Source organism: Acanthopagrus latus, chromosome 9, assembly GCF_904848185.1.
Source record: "Acanthopagrus latus isolate v.2019 chromosome 9, fAcaLat1.1, whole genome shotgun sequence".
Taxonomy (NCBI): Eukaryota; Metazoa; Chordata; class Actinopteri; order Spariformes; family Sparidae; genus Acanthopagrus; species Acanthopagrus latus.
Genome location: NC_051047.1, coordinates 25,920,793 through 25,938,470, shown reverse-complemented (window position 1 = coordinate 25,938,470; position 17,678 = coordinate 25,920,793). Strand labels below are relative to the sequence as shown.

General features: G+C 42.9%; 1 protein-coding gene across 17 annotated transcripts in view; it reads left to right on the top strand.

The window, feature by feature from the left end:
- tns1b (tensin 1b) overlaps positions 1-17,279 on the top strand; it is a 162,035-nt gene extending 144,756 nt beyond the window's left edge. For 9 of the 17 annotated variants that reach the window (XM_037110280.1, XM_037110277.1, XM_037110286.1 and 6 more), the window contains 16 exons: positions 18-98; positions 3,161-3,354; positions 3,433-3,571; positions 7,016-7,111; positions 7,872-8,055; positions 8,199-9,262; positions 9,706-9,792; positions 11,046-11,174; positions 11,382-11,474; positions 12,503-12,580; positions 12,909-12,977; positions 13,104-13,130; positions 13,594-13,762; positions 14,321-14,389; positions 14,549-14,578; positions 14,879-17,279. In XM_037110280.1, coding sequence (XP_036966175.1) covers positions 18-98; positions 3,161-3,354; positions 3,433-3,571; positions 7,016-7,111; positions 7,872-8,055; positions 8,199-9,262; positions 9,706-9,792; positions 11,046-11,174; positions 11,382-11,474; positions 12,503-12,580; positions 12,909-12,977; positions 13,104-13,130; positions 13,594-13,762; positions 14,321-14,389; positions 14,549-14,578; positions 14,879-15,017 — 2,648 coding nt within the window. In that variant the 3' untranslated portion in view covers positions 15,018-17,279. The remainder of the gene's footprint in view (positions 1-17; positions 99-3,160; positions 3,355-3,432; positions 3,572-7,015; positions 7,112-7,871; positions 8,056-8,198; positions 9,263-9,705; positions 9,793-11,045; positions 11,175-11,381; positions 11,475-12,502; positions 12,581-12,908; positions 12,978-13,103; positions 13,131-13,593; positions 13,763-14,320; positions 14,390-14,548; positions 14,579-14,878) is intronic. The other 8 variants (XM_037110285.1, XM_037110291.1, XM_037110282.1 and 5 more) reach the window with 6 other exon arrangements.
- The last annotated feature ends 399 nt before the right edge of the window (positions 17,280-17,678 follow it).

Sequence of the window (17,678 nt, the reverse complement as noted above, 5' to 3'; positions counted from 1 at the left end):
TCCATCTGTTTACCCAGAATACTCGGCTCGTGTCCAAAGTGTCATCCCCAGCATGACCTCTTCTCAGTCTGAGCACCGCCGTTCTCACTCCCTCTCGGGTTGGTTCTCCCATCCTGTCTGAAGGAACACATAAAAGAAAAAAGGACCTCTCCTCTTTTCCAAGTGTTCCTTCAATCAAAGTTCAAGTCTGTATCTGCCGTGTCTTTGATTGTGGTGGGCTTTGGTTTGCATTTAACCTTTTCTCTCTTTTTTTCTTCTTGTTATCTTCCTCTTCTTCCTTTCTTTCATAAGTAACACATTTCTCTATGTCATCATGGGATTTGCAGAACATCATCAAACTAACCATTGATTCCTTTCTGCATACTTACTCACCCTTCATTCCTGTTTGTTCTGAGTTGCAGTTTTTTCCTACCTCAAGGTTAGGGAATTACCTCAACTGTGGCGCATGAAAAAAAAAAGAGAGCCCCAATTGGATAATGTTAAAGTTTCACAAGAACGAGACAGGGGAAGCACAAAGGAGGCTCTGTCCCTTGCCAGGAGAGTGCATGTCACAAGATCCATTTTGCCAAACTCAGGGGACAATACGGAGGCCAGGATACACTGGCCTCATTCAAGTCTGCTTTTTTCACTCGCACTATTTTGAAGATTTACAAAGCCAGACAAAAGACACCAAATCTAGGAGAGAGACCACAGTCCTAGTTGGAAACACCACTAAAGCCGTATGCGTCCACTGGGAGACGGAGACCACAATGCAGACAGGATTGTTCTGTTCAGGGTGTCCAGGGGCCAGTCTGGCCTCTTTACCACAGAAAGTAATTTCCTTTTTAGTGATGCAACGCGACGTCAAAGTGAAGTGTTGCAAAGTAGATCTTGGATTGTGGAGCTGGAATTGAGTCACAGCTGAAGTCACGGTGACGTTCATATCCTCCAAGTAGCACTCACACAAATTTCACACCAAATAATAGAGAAAATATTACAACCCAGTCTCCAGAAAAGTTTGGATGCCGTGTGAAACAAAATGCTGCAAACAAACTGTTCTCGACAGTTGCACAAATGGTTCCCAAGCTGATGTAGTAATATCCTTTCTACAGGTTAGGGTTATGTGTTTACCGAGCATTCACAACTTTCCCTTTCTTTTGTTGCTCCTGTCCCAAATTGTTTGAAACATGCTGGTGCCAGAACATTAAAAATAACCCTACATTTACAAAAATCAATGAAATTATTGATTAGGTAAAACATTGTATTTGTGCAGTTTTCAGCTGATCACTGCATCCTGACTTTATTGGCATCAGGCTGTAAATAGATTCCTCCTATTGATCTGAACTGACATTGCCGGGAATGCCTTCCCCCCATTCTTACCTCAGATAACCTCTCACAGTTGCAGGTGTGCACACATGGAGACAGTCGTTTCCCTCCCTTGAAAAGAAAAATAAGGATCGAGTTTATGTTTTTGAAATCAACCTCATGCGTATGCACATGATGGCTGGATTTTAAATAGCTGAGAAATGTCCTCGAGAATCTCCGGCCATCGCAGCTGGAAGTCATTAGCCGTCGCCGAGGTAACGGCACAGTGTTTGACAGTGCTCTGCTGTAGAGCGGTGCATCCTGGGTACATCTGGTTCTCAGTTTCCAGGCTCGGCAGCGCGATGGTGGGTGTGCGTCTGTTTGGGGGTGTTGACTACACGCTCTCAAAGCTGTCAGCTCCAAGATTTTTTAACCGACACGCTGCCAACATTTGAGCTGTTTGAAGCCGGAGATAAATGAGGCTCCCTGACAGATTGACACCTGTTAGTCATTGATTTCTTTTTTAAAAAATAAGACACAAAGTAAACTGATTTATTAACCCTAATCGAATAGTGGTAATATAAAATACAGAGACATCTGGAGGGTCACTTAGAGGTAACAAAAATCAGAGAAAATAATTTTTAACACCTCAGATTTTTTTATGTATGTGGCAACAGCAGCTACCTTCATTCCTAACTATTAAGATTTTCACAGCTGCTATCACTAATGTTTCCCCACAGATATTTGGCCGGTATTTAGCTCCCCCACTTCAAAGTGAAGCTGACTTGATGAGATATGACTATTTTCATAATTTCCATAACAGTTTGGCTCATGGTGTGTTTTTCCGTGTATGGAAAGGTTTGTAGCGTCAAACTGAGAGAAGTCTTCAGTCACATTTTTGAGGTCGATATCAGCTTGTGTTTGTTTTCAGTATTCTCTGTGAGATCATTCCACCGTCTCTCATGTAGGTGTCAGAGAAAAGCTCTAAAATAGATAAACAATAAGACAGCTCCAGGTCCATTAAAACCATCGTTAAACCAACCGTTTCACTGACCGACAACGAAAGTAGAACTTTCGCAGGATAAAACTGCCTTAGCAACAAACAACACCACGGAATTTATTATTCCAAATCTGTCCCCTTGTTCCTTAAACCTATTGTACTTCTCCTTCTTCTGCCTGTTAACCTTCATCTTGTTCCAGAGTTGCCGGGCAGCCAGCGATAGTCTTTCACATTTGGCTTTGCCGCTTTGGCCAGCATTCATGCTTTCCTACCTCGAACCGCCAGTCATTGGCATCGCATATTAGCTTAAAGCTCTTAACTGAAAATCCTGTTTGTTTTATGCTGGTAGCTTTCTCTCCCTCTCTCCCTCTCTGTCTCCCTCTCTCCCTCTGACTCTTTCAGTTCAAACCAGATTAACTGAAATGAAATGAGCTTACTGGCTGCTTTGAGCTTCAGCCAGATCTGGCCACACTGACGCATTTGATAACCAACAGTTTGCACCAGTGTATCAGATCATCTTGATCAATTGTGTGAGAGAACATTTTCTCCCAGGCATTAGAAAAAAGAAAAAACACACTACATGGGGGTGAACATCACTTTATAGAACATATTTCCAAGGTCAAGTCTTAATATTCATTCATGGACAGTCTTCAGTTTGATCAGCAGCTTAACCAATCATTAACCTTGTGTGTGCATGTTGAATTGGAAAGTTTTAAGAGCCACAGCCTCCTGAATGCACACGACGGCCTGTGCAGTGAGCTTTCACAGCGGCTGACTACCATTAACCTCTGATGACGGTGATGGATTTTCACGAGGAAAGCGGCAGCAGTGATCCCACATTGCTTAGTTTTAACACTCCCTTGCGTGTTGTCTCAGGTGTCCAGGCCCGGACAGTGTCCTTGGATGATCCTGCAACATTGCCCCGCCGTCGCAACGTCAGCGAGGGCCAATACCAGAACGGTCCTGATGACGGTCCCTCTCCTGATGTCCCGGTTCGCTCCCCGATCCGCTGTGTCTCTCCGGAGTTTGTCAACGCCATAGCGATGAACCCAGGAGGACGACCAAAGGAGGTAGAAAGTACACATTTTGGAACGTGTTCTGCTTTGCATGTTGATTTGGGTTTTTCATGTCATTTTTCTGCTTTCCAGAGACACATGCACAGCTACCGCGAGGCCTTCGAGGAGATGGACGGTGGCCCCGTCAGTCCTACACCCACAGTTGGTGGTGAGGTGTTTCCCCAAACCCCTGCCTTCCCAATCTCGCCGCAAACCCCTTACTTCAACCTGTGTAAGTTCCCCATCCGGCTGACAGAGGGCACTGTGGAGCTCAGATGTAGTAATATTAGTAATATTAAAATGATAATGCTTATTTTAGTAGTGAGTCTACTTTGAGCAGCAACTTATAAATGTCATTCTTGTTTTTTAAGAGGAACAAAATAAACCTAAATTAACCTGTGATACAGACTTACTGTAGAAAAGTCTTGGTGTAAGTTTACATCTTGTTCAGTGACTCTTGGCAGACACTGAAGATATTTTATCTTGACTTACAATAATTTCTCTCTTTTTGTACTTCATTTCCTACCACATTCTCCAAGTAATGATAAAATATCATCGCTACTGCCTCATCTCGCTTTCATTCAGATTGTAAATGGGCTGCCTTTTCCAATGTCCAGTGGACGAGTGGGAAGTTGCAGCGCCCTGGCCTTGTGTTGGCTCATCAAAATGCCTGAGTGGTCACATCTTGTGAAGACTGAATCCCTCTTTTTTCACAAGAATGTCTGCAGCCATTCAGTAAAAAAATCAGAATAAGAAAAAAAATGGAAAGAGAGACAGAAAAAGGCCAAATCAGTTCAGTATAACATCTCCCGAATTTAAGTCTGGCCTGCTGCTTGATCACATTTTCATCTCTACTTTCTGTTTAGCCTGTTTTTTTTTTTTTTTACTAAAACTGCTTCACAAAGAAAATAAAAAGATCCTGCAAGAAGTCTGTAAAACTGTAATGACAAGATAGACATCCCAGGAGAAATAAACACACCCATCTCCAGTCCTGCCCTCTTCCAACCCCCTCTCCGTCAGTCTCACATACAATCTCACATGTTAGGTAACGCGTCGTTTGCCAGCTCCACCAATTACATCATCCAGTCCTCTTGCCTATCTCCCCCAGGGCACACCCATAAAAGTTAGTCATAAAGAGACAACATATTTTTAACACCCGCTCCGCGGCATGACATCCTTCCCGCCCCTCAAAGTGGGAACATTTTGTTCGACACTGAGCAGCAAACATTCTCTGAGATAAACAAAGAACTTTGAATTAATTTGGACAACTTTATTAATTGTTGCATTAGATATGCATGTGACAAAACACGAGTTCCTTTGTCGTTTGTGTTTTTAATAGAACTTCATCAAAGCACAAAATCAAGTTAACTGTCATCAGTTAACTGGGATTAGTTTTGCAGTTATTTGCAAAACTTGTCAAAGGTGCATGGTTAGCTGATCGACTGAGTAGTGTGTCTTCAGTGTTCACTTAGCCCGCCCCAAACACACCAGCCACGATTAAATGTGGGGCGTCGAGGTTGCAAGTACAAAGAATTGATTTGGATTCTTTGGTAAGTGGAAGATGCACGTCTCTCTACCAGAGTTCCACTGTCCCGCCACGTCAGCCAAGTGAACCCCCATCCCATCCCTCCTCTGCCCGAGTGACCCTTTACCATCACTTATCACAGTCCTGCACCGCTTTGGCATGAGAGCCACACGAGAGCAGCACCGGCAACAACACACACATCATGTCAAGTAACACATATGCACACACACACTACACATTCTAAACTCTAAACTCACTTTGGTGAGCAGATTGAAGAAACTGCAAGTCTTTTGCTTATAATAGAGGTATAATAAAGGTATATGTATGTCCTATGTATGTGGTAGACAACAGGGTCTACAGCCATGCTACCATATGTGTGAGGCTGTATTTAGGCACCGCTTTGTTAGTTAAAATGCTAACGACATGGCTCACAGGCTAGGCGTTATCAAGCTAAATGTTTCCCATGTAAGCCTGTAAGCCTAATATTAGTTTAGCATGCCAACTTTTTATACTTTGCATTAGCAGACACTACAGGTGAGGCATGGCAGTGTCATTAGCATTGCATGAAAACGTTTTATACAAATGTAACTTTATATAATAATTCTTGACCTCATGATGGTGCTCCAGGACAGTCAGAAGATCCCTGTCAGTCCTTGATCCATATCAAAAACATGATTTTATTTTGTAAGTGGTTGGGGAAAAGGTTAGGACCTGAACTACGCAGATGTATAGAGGGTTTCTGTTATAGATTGGGTTATGACTAATGTCCAAATTCACAACCGTACATCATGACACAGAACTTTAATGCCAATCCATGTAGTAGATATTGAGATATTGATTTAGCTGGCTGTGTGGTAACTTTGACCCACTGGTGCCACTGAATTTAAAGTCTGAGAATCACCAAAGTCATTAGGTTTAACCCACTGGACACCATCCATATCTCTACCAAATATCATGGCAGTCCCAAAGTTGTAAAGACATTTCACTGACAGCGAAAAATGGTAGCGGAACAGGATCACCAGAGTCAACAGGTTTAACTGTCTGGAGGTCGTGACTGAAAGAACTAAATCCACGTGCAGCACATGCAGACAGAAACACACATCCATAGATTCATACATGTAAAGCACAAAGACCTACAGTGATTGTGAACTTCCAGTGTCTCAGCAGCTGCTGCTCTCTGTGTTGCTGTTGTCATCTGTGTTTGGGTTCCCATTGCTGCCTTGTATCACCGCAACCAGCACCCTGCTTGCCCTCCCCTTACAGTTGTTATTACCCAGTCATTTACGTCTTGTCCTTTTTGATAATTGTGTTTGCAAAATGTGTTTTGTTGTTATTATCTTCACCTACATGATTATTTGTGTTTACGCTGGAGGGGAATAAAGGAGTAGTTGGCAGGAAGACTAGAGTTGCAAGACAGATTCATAAAGTGGAGTCACCTTTGATGAAGCACATTCAGTCAGGATGATTATAGTAATATAAGTCTGAATATGACTAATGCAGTCATGGCAGCACACTCTACTCCTCTTTCCCTCTGGTGTTAATGTAGCAGACTGTGTCAAATCACTTATTCTGACATGGACACTTTTAACTTCATGGGAAGTTTTTATTAAACGGAAATCAAAACTACAACTAGAGTCTATAAAATTAACAAAAGCTAAAAATATAATATCTGAGGAGTGGTATTTGTACCATCCTCCTGGCGGTACCTTTACAAGTCCAGATTGACGCAGCTCTGCTTTGATGTCACCTGTGTTTGAGGCACACGTCATTCTGCTGATGGTAGAATGAGGTGGTGTCACTGCCAGTTTGTCACGTTGTGATTGGTCACATGCATGTTTTGCCCCTCCATCAGAGCATGAACGCACCCCTCTGAACATGTCGCTGTTGTGTGTTTACCTGTGTATTTTCTTGACAGCTGTTTACCTGTGTATTAATACATGGTGAGCAAGACTGAAGGTCAACTTAAAGCTACCATACAGCTGACCGTATGGAAATTAAATGGATATCATGGCATTTCTTTTGTGAATCAAGCGTAAATGTAGTGGTCGTAACAAAAGATAAATCATGGTTTGACTGTGTCACCAGGTAGCAGCTGTCAAGGTGTGTGCACTGTGTGATGCTATGTGGTGATAAATGTCCTATTCCCTTCAGGTCGGTCCCCTCCTGGTCTTGCCAAGACTCCATTGTCAGCCCTGGGTTTGAAGCCCCACAACCCAGCAGAAATCCTCCTCAATCAAACAGGCTCAGGTAGGTTCTAACACTCACTTCATTTGAATCACAACCTTTGATGACAACGAGTAAAGAACTAAATCCACAATATTGTTTTTACTTTTGCTATTATAATGGTTGTTTACATCATTATTTATTGTAAAACTTGTACTGCCTGTATGATCACCTGAGAAACACAAATTACCAGAGGTGTATATAACAGATTAGGCATTTGAGTTGGATTAATCTTTAAACCCTGATACTACCAACACAACAAGCTTGTCAACCTTTAAACTTTCTCAAAATACACTCTCACTAATGGGAACACTGAACCTCAATTACTATTCCTGCCATTCCCATCATTAGCTTCACATACTTCCTATTAATACCAGATTGAATAAGTTCGGACACATTTTTTTTTTACATTATTCTGTCTCTCTGGATTATCTCCAATGATGCTCCACAGATGATGAGAGCAGTGAGGGTGAGGAAGGTAAGAGTCTTGCTATAATGCCACGGATGATCATCGACATTCAGGGTTATAATATCCTCCACCTCATTTTGTAGTCTGCCAGCATTTCACTTGAATCATGTGCGGCAAAACCACTCCCATTTTCATTCGTTGTCCGGACAAGTCACAACCACTCTCACAGAAGCATGTTTCATATCTTAACATTTTCACAGTTTTATGGGACAAGTACAGTGAAATCAGGAATTATCATTGACACAGCTGCAAAGCCAGAAGACAGAAAATCTGAAGTAAATGTGAGGCTCACAAGAAACCCTTTATTTTTCACAGCAGGACCAAGAAGCTACGTTGAGTCTGTGGCGAGGTCGGCAGTGACGAGTGGAGATCAGCCCACGTCACCTCGGAGCCTTAGCCCACCAGGAGAGACGACAGGCCAGCAGAGAAGTCAAAGTCCATCCTCCCACACACTGAACCCACCTTTGTCCAGCAGCAGCCCCATCCAGAGCTCACAGGGGTGAGTCAAAAACACAGCGCTCTGTTTCATTTTTGATTCAAGGCCAAATCTTAATCGCAGTCCCTCATTTTTGTGTACTAAAATGAAAGGAAAGTTGAAAAGGTAGTTCAGTGGGTTACTAACCTTTTCCATCTCTTTTCCAGTGATCACCCCTTAGCAGAGAGCAGCGTCAGCACTCCGTCCCAACCCACTACTGATTCAGGCTTCCGTTCCCAGGTTACAGAGAGTGCCTACCTGACTCCAACCCCGTCATATCAAGCCCTGAACACCCCCACTTCTTCCTACCTGGATTCCAGCTCTCCGACCTCTTCTTACCTTGGCACTACTACCCCTACACAGTCCTACCTTGGCCCCAACACCCTACAGGGGGCCTACGTGACCTCAGATCCCAGCCCACCCACCTCAGAACCCCGCCAGATAACGCTCAGCCACGGAAGTCCCCTTGCACAGCACCGGACCAACATCCTTAGCCACCCAACCCATGGCCACCCCACCCACAACTCCATCCTCCAGCAGCGCCCAAGTGCTAATCAGGATGCATCCATCATTGTGGGTCAGCAAGCATCACCAGTTAATGGCTTTGAGGTGGGTACGGTAGGCCTGAGTGGCAGTCCAATCCTTGGGCATCGTCCGTCTCAAGGGGCTCAGAGCAGCCCAGTCCTCAGCAGACAGGCCTCATTGGGACAGGGGTCTCAACGGAGCCCAGTCCTCAGCAGACAGCCATCCCTGGGCCAGCCCATGCAGAGCAGCCCCGTGCTCAGCCGACAGCCGTCTGTCACACACCCCCAAGGAAGTCCAGTTTTGGGCCGTCACCCATCAGTATCGCAGGTGTCCCAGAGAAGCCCTAGCTTGGACCGCCACCCAATGCACAGTGGTTACAACACCCCAGATGAGAGACATGGGAACCTGTCACGACAGAGCAGCTCCTCGGGCTACCAGGGACCACCCACTCCCTCGTTCCCCATCTCGCCTGCAGGATTCCAGGATGGCGGGATGATGGGCATGGGTGTAGGGTTCCGGCAGGGTAGTCCAGCCCCTGGTTTCCAGCCCCAGCTTCCAGAGAAGAGGCGCATGTCGAGTGGCGATAGACCAAATGGAGCACTGTCCTATGGCACACTGAATGGGAAGATAATGTCCCCAGCGAGTGGAGGAAGCACTCCCAGCTACTTCCACACCCTCTCTGACTTCTCGAGGTTCAATATGCCCGGTAAGGACACGTGATGTGAAAACTGTTTGTTGAGTTCTTCTCTTCTTCTCTATTTGCTTCTTTTTCTGCCTTTCTGAAACAGGCTGAGTCATTCAACAGCAATAGGGTGGCTTAGAGCCCAATGTGTTGGCAGCCACCTCTCTGCTTGTGTTGTGCTTTTAATCCATTTAAAGTACAGTGACCTCAAACATAATGGCAGATATTGCCAGACAGCAAAAAGCTTGGCATACTAAGCGTAACAGTCAGATGTAAACTCTAATGTACAGTACAGTTATGCCGAAGCAATTTCAGGGTGTATCTCATGTGACGTGTACTGTCAAAATTCTGCATTGTAGTATTTTAGCTGGTCAAATATTTCAACAAAACACTGCATACTTTGACTGTATTGACTGATGTTGGGCACTTTTTGATGTTGTGTGACATTTTATTTGTTTTTGTTGCAGATGGAAGCCCAGAGAGCAGGCTGAATGTCAAGTTTGTCCAGGACACGTCCAAGTTCTGGTACAAGCCAGAAATTTCCAGGGAGCAAGGTAAGACGCTCAAAGACTTTTTGCTTAACTGACCAAGACAGGTATATTAAAGGATTTTCCACCCTACACACTTCTAAACTGGAGCTGGAATATGTGTAGTATGGGACTATGTTTGCCAACAACAGAGGTAAATGGGTTACCTCATTTGCAAGAAGTATAAAAGGAAGTGGGTATAAACTGATTACAGGCCTGGCCAATTATTTAGCACTTTTGCAATTATCAGTATCTGTGGATGTGCATTTAGTAGAAAATATGACTTGGTTGCATAATATAGAGGACAGTAATGGACAGTGGAGAAGTAGATTAAGCTGCTGCAGTGGTTTGAGAAGTTTACGTCCATGTTCAGGTGCTCTTTTTTTTCAATTAGGAACAAGACCTCCATTGTTTTTGGTGAAGTGGTCCTACATCGTCATATTTCACACAACGTTACCACTTTGGATGAATGCATGTGCACACAAACACACACGCGCAGACTCCGGTATACACACATCTGTACTTGCGTGTTTGGTTGTGAGGTCAGGGGCTGTTGGCTGCCCCATCTGCATCTGCTCATTGCCCGTATTGGATTATATCATGTTAAATACAAGCACATGCTCAACTGCAATGACATCACGCACACACAGGGTTTATACTTAGTGTCCTACACTCCCAGAAGAAAAGCCGCACCATGTGTAGAGAATTAGGGAACATCTGCATGTGTTGCTCATCTCATCCATCTTCCTTCCTTAAACCATCACATGTGGACAGGCGGAGGCATTGAACTAAATAGTGAAGTAATGGATCTGAAGTGCGTCTCCTTGAACAATGGAGTGCCTCAAACAAAGTGTCATGTTGGAGGTTGTACCTCTAATGAAATACAGACTGACAGCAATTTTTCAAACTAAAGGTTAAGACTTGACTTAATCCTTTTTGTTCTGAGTCATTCTTTAAATGTTTCGCTTCCTTTTTCTTAGTTCACCTTGATCCTATAATGAGCCGACTTCCTCTGACCTCCAGTGTCTAATATCCAAATTTAGCCAGTGCGGCATAGAGTTTTTTTTCCATTTACAATGTCCCTGGTGTACTCTGCTTGTTGATATATCAAGTATTCCACTTCTATGATTATGTTTTCTCCTGCTGTTTTTTTTGTGCTTAAAGTTATTTTACATTCTAACAGACCTGCCAAGAGACTACAGATGTTTTGTAGCTCTGAGCTAACTCTGCTACAATACATGCTAGCGATGAGAATTAAGTGAATGTCCGCTGTGTTACAGCTATCAGCCTGCTGAGAGAGAGGGAGCCTGGAGCCTTTGTTATCCGGGACAGTCACTCGTTCAGGGGGGCTTACGGCCTGGCCATGAAGGTGGCCTCTCCTCCACCCACAGTGCATCAGAGCAAGAAAGGTAAAGGGTTTACACATCAATAGCAATTTGAAAGCTGTGACTAATACCACAACTATTCCCTTGTGTGTTTTGTCCGCTCGTCTTTCTCCCTATTTTGGTCTTCAGACAGTTGATATCTTAATACCAGAGATGTGAGGTGATGTCTCCTCGTTAATCAGCTGTGTGCTACCTCAACACGCTCACACCTCTCCCGCTCTTCTGTTGCAGGTGACCTCACCAACGAGCTGGTGAGGCACTTCCTGATTGAGAGCAGCCCCAAAGGAGTGAAGCTGAAGGGCTGTCCCAACGAGCCTTACTTCGGTGAGTGGGAGCCTGCTGCCCTCACATGTTCATTGACAGCGTGGAGGAGAAAAAGTCAAAACACGAGCGCTCGCTCCTGCCTGTGTTTCTGTCAGATCCTTTCCAAGTTCTGTAACGTCTAATCCAGCTGTAATTATAGTATTGACTGAAGTGATCTAACTCATGTTCTTCCTACTAATTACGCTGCAGGCTGTATGACGTGTGCCTGTGTTTGTTTGAGTCAAAGCTCCTCTGCCAGATACAGAGTGGGGCAAGCTGTAAACTGTTGTCTTGTCGCTCTCTGTTTCGTCTTCCGCTCCAGTTCTTGAACCTATAACTCAATTCATCGCTGCAGCTGCTGTTTATGTTTATTTGATTTGACTAATTCCAAAAGAATCCAGGGGCTTTTTTTTTTTCTTGCATTGTTAAGACTTCATTTTTCTCACCATTGTGTATCTAACAAGACACATTTAACCACATACATAACCACAAGTGTCGAGTTTATGTTGTATAAATTCCTTTTATGGATCCAGAGGAGGCTGCATGAAGTTTGATAAATCATCAGAAATGAAAAACGAGCTGTAGCAGACCTCTGGAGCCTGCTTTTCACGTATGCTTGATGGTAGCCGCTCCATGCTACATTAGCAGCTCACCCCCCTCAAACCTCTGTGTGGAATTAAAAAAGACAATATTTGTGGTTCTGCTGCATCAATTTGGAAATCGATTGTGTTTACAACATTGTTTTAAGAGTGCAATGCTTAATCGGTGGATTACTCTGTCATGACAGTATAAACGTGTTAATCTCTGTGTGCATATGAGTGTGGAAACTTCAGAGAAGATTTTGGTATCTTAAGCGTTCTGGTTTCCATTCATGTGCCGAGTTGTAGTCGAATAATCCCGATGGAGCGAGTGTTGGTTGCATGTAAAACCGTACGTGTTGAGAGCAAAACAAGGGGAACACATAAAGGTCATAAACTGACGACAAGTTAGCTTCTTAAAAACTCGCCTCCTGTCTTATTTCCTGACTGTGTCTTGTGTCTGTTGGACAGGCTGTCTGTCTGCCCTGGTCTACCAACATGCCATCACACCACTGGCCCTACCCTGCAAACTACTCATCCCAACAACAGGTCAGTGGAGTCCAAACATCTGTGCATTTTAAAGTGATTTTTGATCGAAGAAAAGCTTCATTCAAACAGAAACAGTATTACACCAGCTGAGTGTTTGCTCACTGTTATCAGTTTTGATCTTTGACAATTTTATATTTATTACCTGATAATTATGTATATTTTTGTGAAGTGATGGAGTATTTTAAATGACAATAAAGCCCGGAACATGTAATTAAGATAGTAAACAACACGTGCTGATTTGATGGACATGATGAACACAGTAACTCTGCTGAAGAACTGAACTTTACACCCAAACTGTTAACTCGTCTCTCTCTCATGTTTTACGTAGATCTCATCGAGGAAGTTCCAGAAGTCGCGACGACAAATCCTGCGGCTGACCGTCTGAAACAAGGAGCAGGTAAAACATCTACTCACTGCCACTCAGTCACTCAGACAGCCTTTAGATTCTCGGACATTAATGACAATGTAATTAAAAATGGTCCTGAATCATCTTACTGACAACGTGACGTCCTTGTTATCCCAGTGCAGAGGGCCCCTGCTGATTCCCATGGTAAACCCTGTGCACTTTTTTTTTAAATTTGGAAAGCTACATCTGGAATGTGCATCCTCTCTGTTTGTCGTGTGTCTGTGTGTGTTGTAACCTGCGCCAACGAAACCCTGCGAAACCGAATTCATTGAGATGATTTAAGATATTTGTCTGTTAACATGATGGTCCGGCTTCTTGTACAATAACAGGCAGAATGTTTTTACGTGGAATGATTTGTTTTGGAGACTGTTTGACTCCAGCCAGCTTTTTGCTCCAGACATGCATGGAAATCAATATTTCTGCATGAAAAGATGAAAACAGAAGCTACGAAAAAAAAAAAAAACACACTTTCAAAAGGATTCTTCTTCTTGCAATAAATACATTTCCAGTTACACTGTCTGTTTGGAAATCTCCACATCTTGATGTAATCTCTTCTGACATTGTGTAATTTCTGTTTGCCTGACTGGAACATCTGCTGTCTTCCCAGCATGCAACGTGCTCTACATCAACTCGGTGGAGATGGAGTCCCTGACAGGCCCGCAGGCGGTCGCCAAGGCCATTTCTGAGACACTGGCTGCTGCTCCTCCTCCTACTGCCACCGTCGTGCACTTCAAGGTGTCCTCGCAGGGCATCACGCTGACTGACAACCAGAGGAAGTAAGTCTGGGTACAACCTGCCCGGAGTTTAACAACGTCCTGAAAAGACGCCGCACAAGACAAACACTGCATGACATCAGGAAATTTGAGTTTAACGTCTGAACACGTTTTGTTGTTTTTGACGGGCGAGTGTGAACACGAGCCACCGCCGACAGTGAGACGTAATAAATTATTGCCAACGCAGGATTAAAGGATCAGGATCATATTTACTACAGTGTGTCAGTCAAGGACCCAGATTTGCTTTATGTAGGGCGACATTGTGATAACACCTTCAATTAAACTGTACTGAGAAATATCTGCACATCAACATGGACAAAGTATATTTGAGTAAGGCTTGTGTACTTTGATCTCAGTTGATCAGACAACTTAATGAAAAACACCCAGCAATGTCCGTTAGCTAAACAACTTCCTGAGACGAGCTCTTGGTCATGCTGGTCAAAATGATGATGATGATTACATTTTGATGGACTATGTTCCACTCCTAACCTTCTTTTTCCTTCATGTATTTTGGTGTTTCTGTAATTTCAAAATTTTGGTTTGCTGTTTTTCTTTTTTCAGGCTTTTCTTCCGACGCCACTATCCCAACAACACTGTCACGTTCTGCGATATCGACCCTCAGGACAGAAAGTGAGTACAGACACATGAAAACAATGATTTAAAGAAACATAAGTGACTCGTTGTAGAGGCAGAACTTCTGAGAAGCTTCAGCATCCTGTACATTAACATCAGAAGAGTGGCCGGTCCACTTTACACATATTAATACACTCTGTCTTCTAATGTTTACAGGTGGAACAAGCCTGAGGGAGGCACAGCCAAGTAAGTAAAAAGAGCCAGAAAGAATCGAAGTAATACTTTGATGGATTAAACATTTTTTACCACAGATAGTAAATATCCTCCTGTATTTAAAAAATTGGCATCATTTAAAAAATATATATTTCAGATTCTAGTTCATGAAAAAGGTAACAGCAAACAAACTAGTTTGAGTTAATACACTTTGTACTTGACAAATCTTTTGCTATAAACATGTTATAATTCATTTAAATCCAGATTTCTTACATATGTCATTCTCCATTTGTTTGGATTCCATTGTAAACTCTGCGTCTTTTCGTCTTTTAGGCTGTTTGGGTTCGTTGCGCGTAAGCAGGGAAGCACAACCGACAACGTCAGCCACCTCTTCGCCGAGCTGGACCCCGACCAGCCCGCCAACGCCATCGTCAGCTTCGTCTTGAAGATGATCGCGGCGCAGAAACGATGAGCGCTGACCGCGAAACGCCTGGCGCTTTTTATAAGGCCTTTGGTTATTTCTCTTTCCTTTTTTAACCACAGACACTTACTTTCTCATTTTTGGACAATTTAGCATTTGGTTTTTACGCGTCACCTTATTTTTTTCCTGCTCTTTTACTCGTGTGTCTGTGTGTTTTTTTGTTTGTTTTTTTGGCGAATGAAAGAGAAACAAAGTGTGTGTGGTGTGATTGTGTGTGTGTGTGTGTGTGCTGCTTGCTTGCATGTGCTTTTCTTTCTTGGACGGACTCCAGAACGGACCAGAGGAAGTGCAGGATGGGGGCGTGGCTGTGTGTGACAATGGGACGGGAGGGCGAGTCGGACCTCCCGCGGCAGGGTAACACGTGAACGGGACGAGGGAATGACATTGTGTGTGTGCAAATGTTATTTTTAAAAAAAAAGCGTTTCGTTTCATTTTTATTTTTTTAAAAAAGAAGAAGTCAAGTCGTGTGATGTAAAGTGGGTTGTAAATCTATCAGGCTTTTTGACTGGTCAACCAAAGATTTTAAAAAAGTAGTCAGGGCGTGTATAGCGTGCCACTGTCGGAGGGTCGGAAGTGTTCTTTTGTAAAACAAATATGGCTGCTTAATCAAAAATACTGAACTGTTTCTCTCTGTATGTACTGATACTGTAGGTCAACTCTGCACCGCTGCCGTCCTGCCAGCGATTGTCTTTCGGACATTTCGTCGCAGCCCGGCGAGGTTCTGTGTAAATATTCTAGGTTGCTTTCTGAGTAGGACTGTTCTAGATGACATTTGGTGCCTGACTTTCTTTTTGTAATGCAGAGCTTTTTAAGAAAAGAAAAAAAAGAAAAGAAAAGAAAAGAAGAACATAAAACTCTTCCAGGCTGTCTTAAATATGCAAAAATAGCCAAACTTGGAAAAAAGAGAGAAGGAAAAAAAAAAAAAAAGTTTGTTCTCCAAAATTCCCACAGGTTCCCCGTCTGATGCAGTAGTGTCGCTAACAATGCAACAGATGTGCAGCTAGAGTCTGACAGGTGTTTTTTGTCTTTTTTTTTCATCTACATTATCCACGTGAGCGCAGGAGAGCATCAGTAAGACAGCTACTGAATCGCCGCATCCATGCGAGTATCAGCTTCCCGTCTGCAAACACATAGCCGCATTAATTCTGCTGATCGGTGAAGGGCCTCGAGTCGAGTTGTGTTTTTGCGAGGACGATCTTTTTTTTTTTTTGAAAAAGTTTCCATCAGTAGAAAAAAAAAGAAGCTCTTTTTTGCGTCAGCCGGCCAAAACTGTTAACACTCACACCCTACCCAAAAGTAAGCTATACATATAAATATACATATATAGATAAATATATATATATATATATATATAAAAAAAAAACTTCCAAACAGTGACTTAAGATATTTATTTTTTTTTGCTTTGTTGCTCTATGTTATCTTGTATACATGTATTATAAAGTATACATCAAGATTACTGAAAGCGAGAAGAAAAGATTGCTTTTTATTTTGGCTAAAGTCAAAAACAGTGCGTTTGACATATATAAAGGTGTAAAGTGTGTGCATTTAAAAAAAAAGTGTATCACTGTTGTTTTTGAATGTTTTGTTTTTCACAGCATTTACTTCCTTTTTTTTAATTTTAACATTCTTGTTGTCTTGGGGAGGCTTCGTTTGTTTTTGTTTTTTTGTTTTTTTTTTTTTTAAAAAGGGGGGAAATATTTTGTATGCAAGATTGTTGTTACTAAAGTCCAAAATTTGAGTTATCCTATGCCAACACAATTGTTTTTATTAACTTAAAAAACCTGCCTAGAAAAATAAAAAGACATTGTCCAAGTTTAGCACTTAAATGTTGAAGTATTATCAGCGTGTCTCTGCGTGGCGTTGGACGTCGACCCGTTTCGTGTCATCGTCACGGAGGCGGACCGAGCTGCGTCCCGAGCTCGTTCATGGGAAGACTAGTCGGTTCAGTCAGTAGCTGCTGCCCTCGTGTGGTGTAGAGAGATCATTACAAAAGGAACCACTTCTTATTCTAATACAGTGTTTTAGCTGTGATCATGGCACGTCAAACTGAGTTCACTAATTTGATTTTTAATGTTAATTCACATGCTGATTTTCTTAGCAGACGGGATCTCGACTCTCTTTAAGCCTGACGCTCTCGGCTCAGTGGCAGCATGATGTAAACTAATTAAATAATAAGGGGTAGTTTTTTGGGGGGAGGGGGGCTACATCGACTCTAGTGTACTTCTTTAAAAAAAAAAAAAAAATAGAAAAATACAGCACTTACAGGGCTTTTATATCTGACTAGAATGTTCCATTATTTATTAGCAGGAGCCTGCATGCTCGAATCAAGTTGTTAACGCTGCTGACTGTAATCTGTACACAGTGTCCTCCAGTCTTACTCAGCCCCCGGCCCTTTCCAAGAGAAGATGCCCATAGATAGATAATAATCATCAGGTTTTTGGTTTTTTTTTAAATTTCGCGTGACGACTGCGTCTTGACTCGGCTTATGAGACAGAAGAATCTGTGTTTTTATTTTATTTTTTATTTTTTTTTTGAGGATGTCCTCGACTTCAAACTGAATGCCAGCCATTTTGTTTGCCAGGACAGAGTCTGTAGCGGCGTCCCGCCCGCTCTGACGGATCAGTCTGGACTGTAGAATGTGTGTGAATGAGC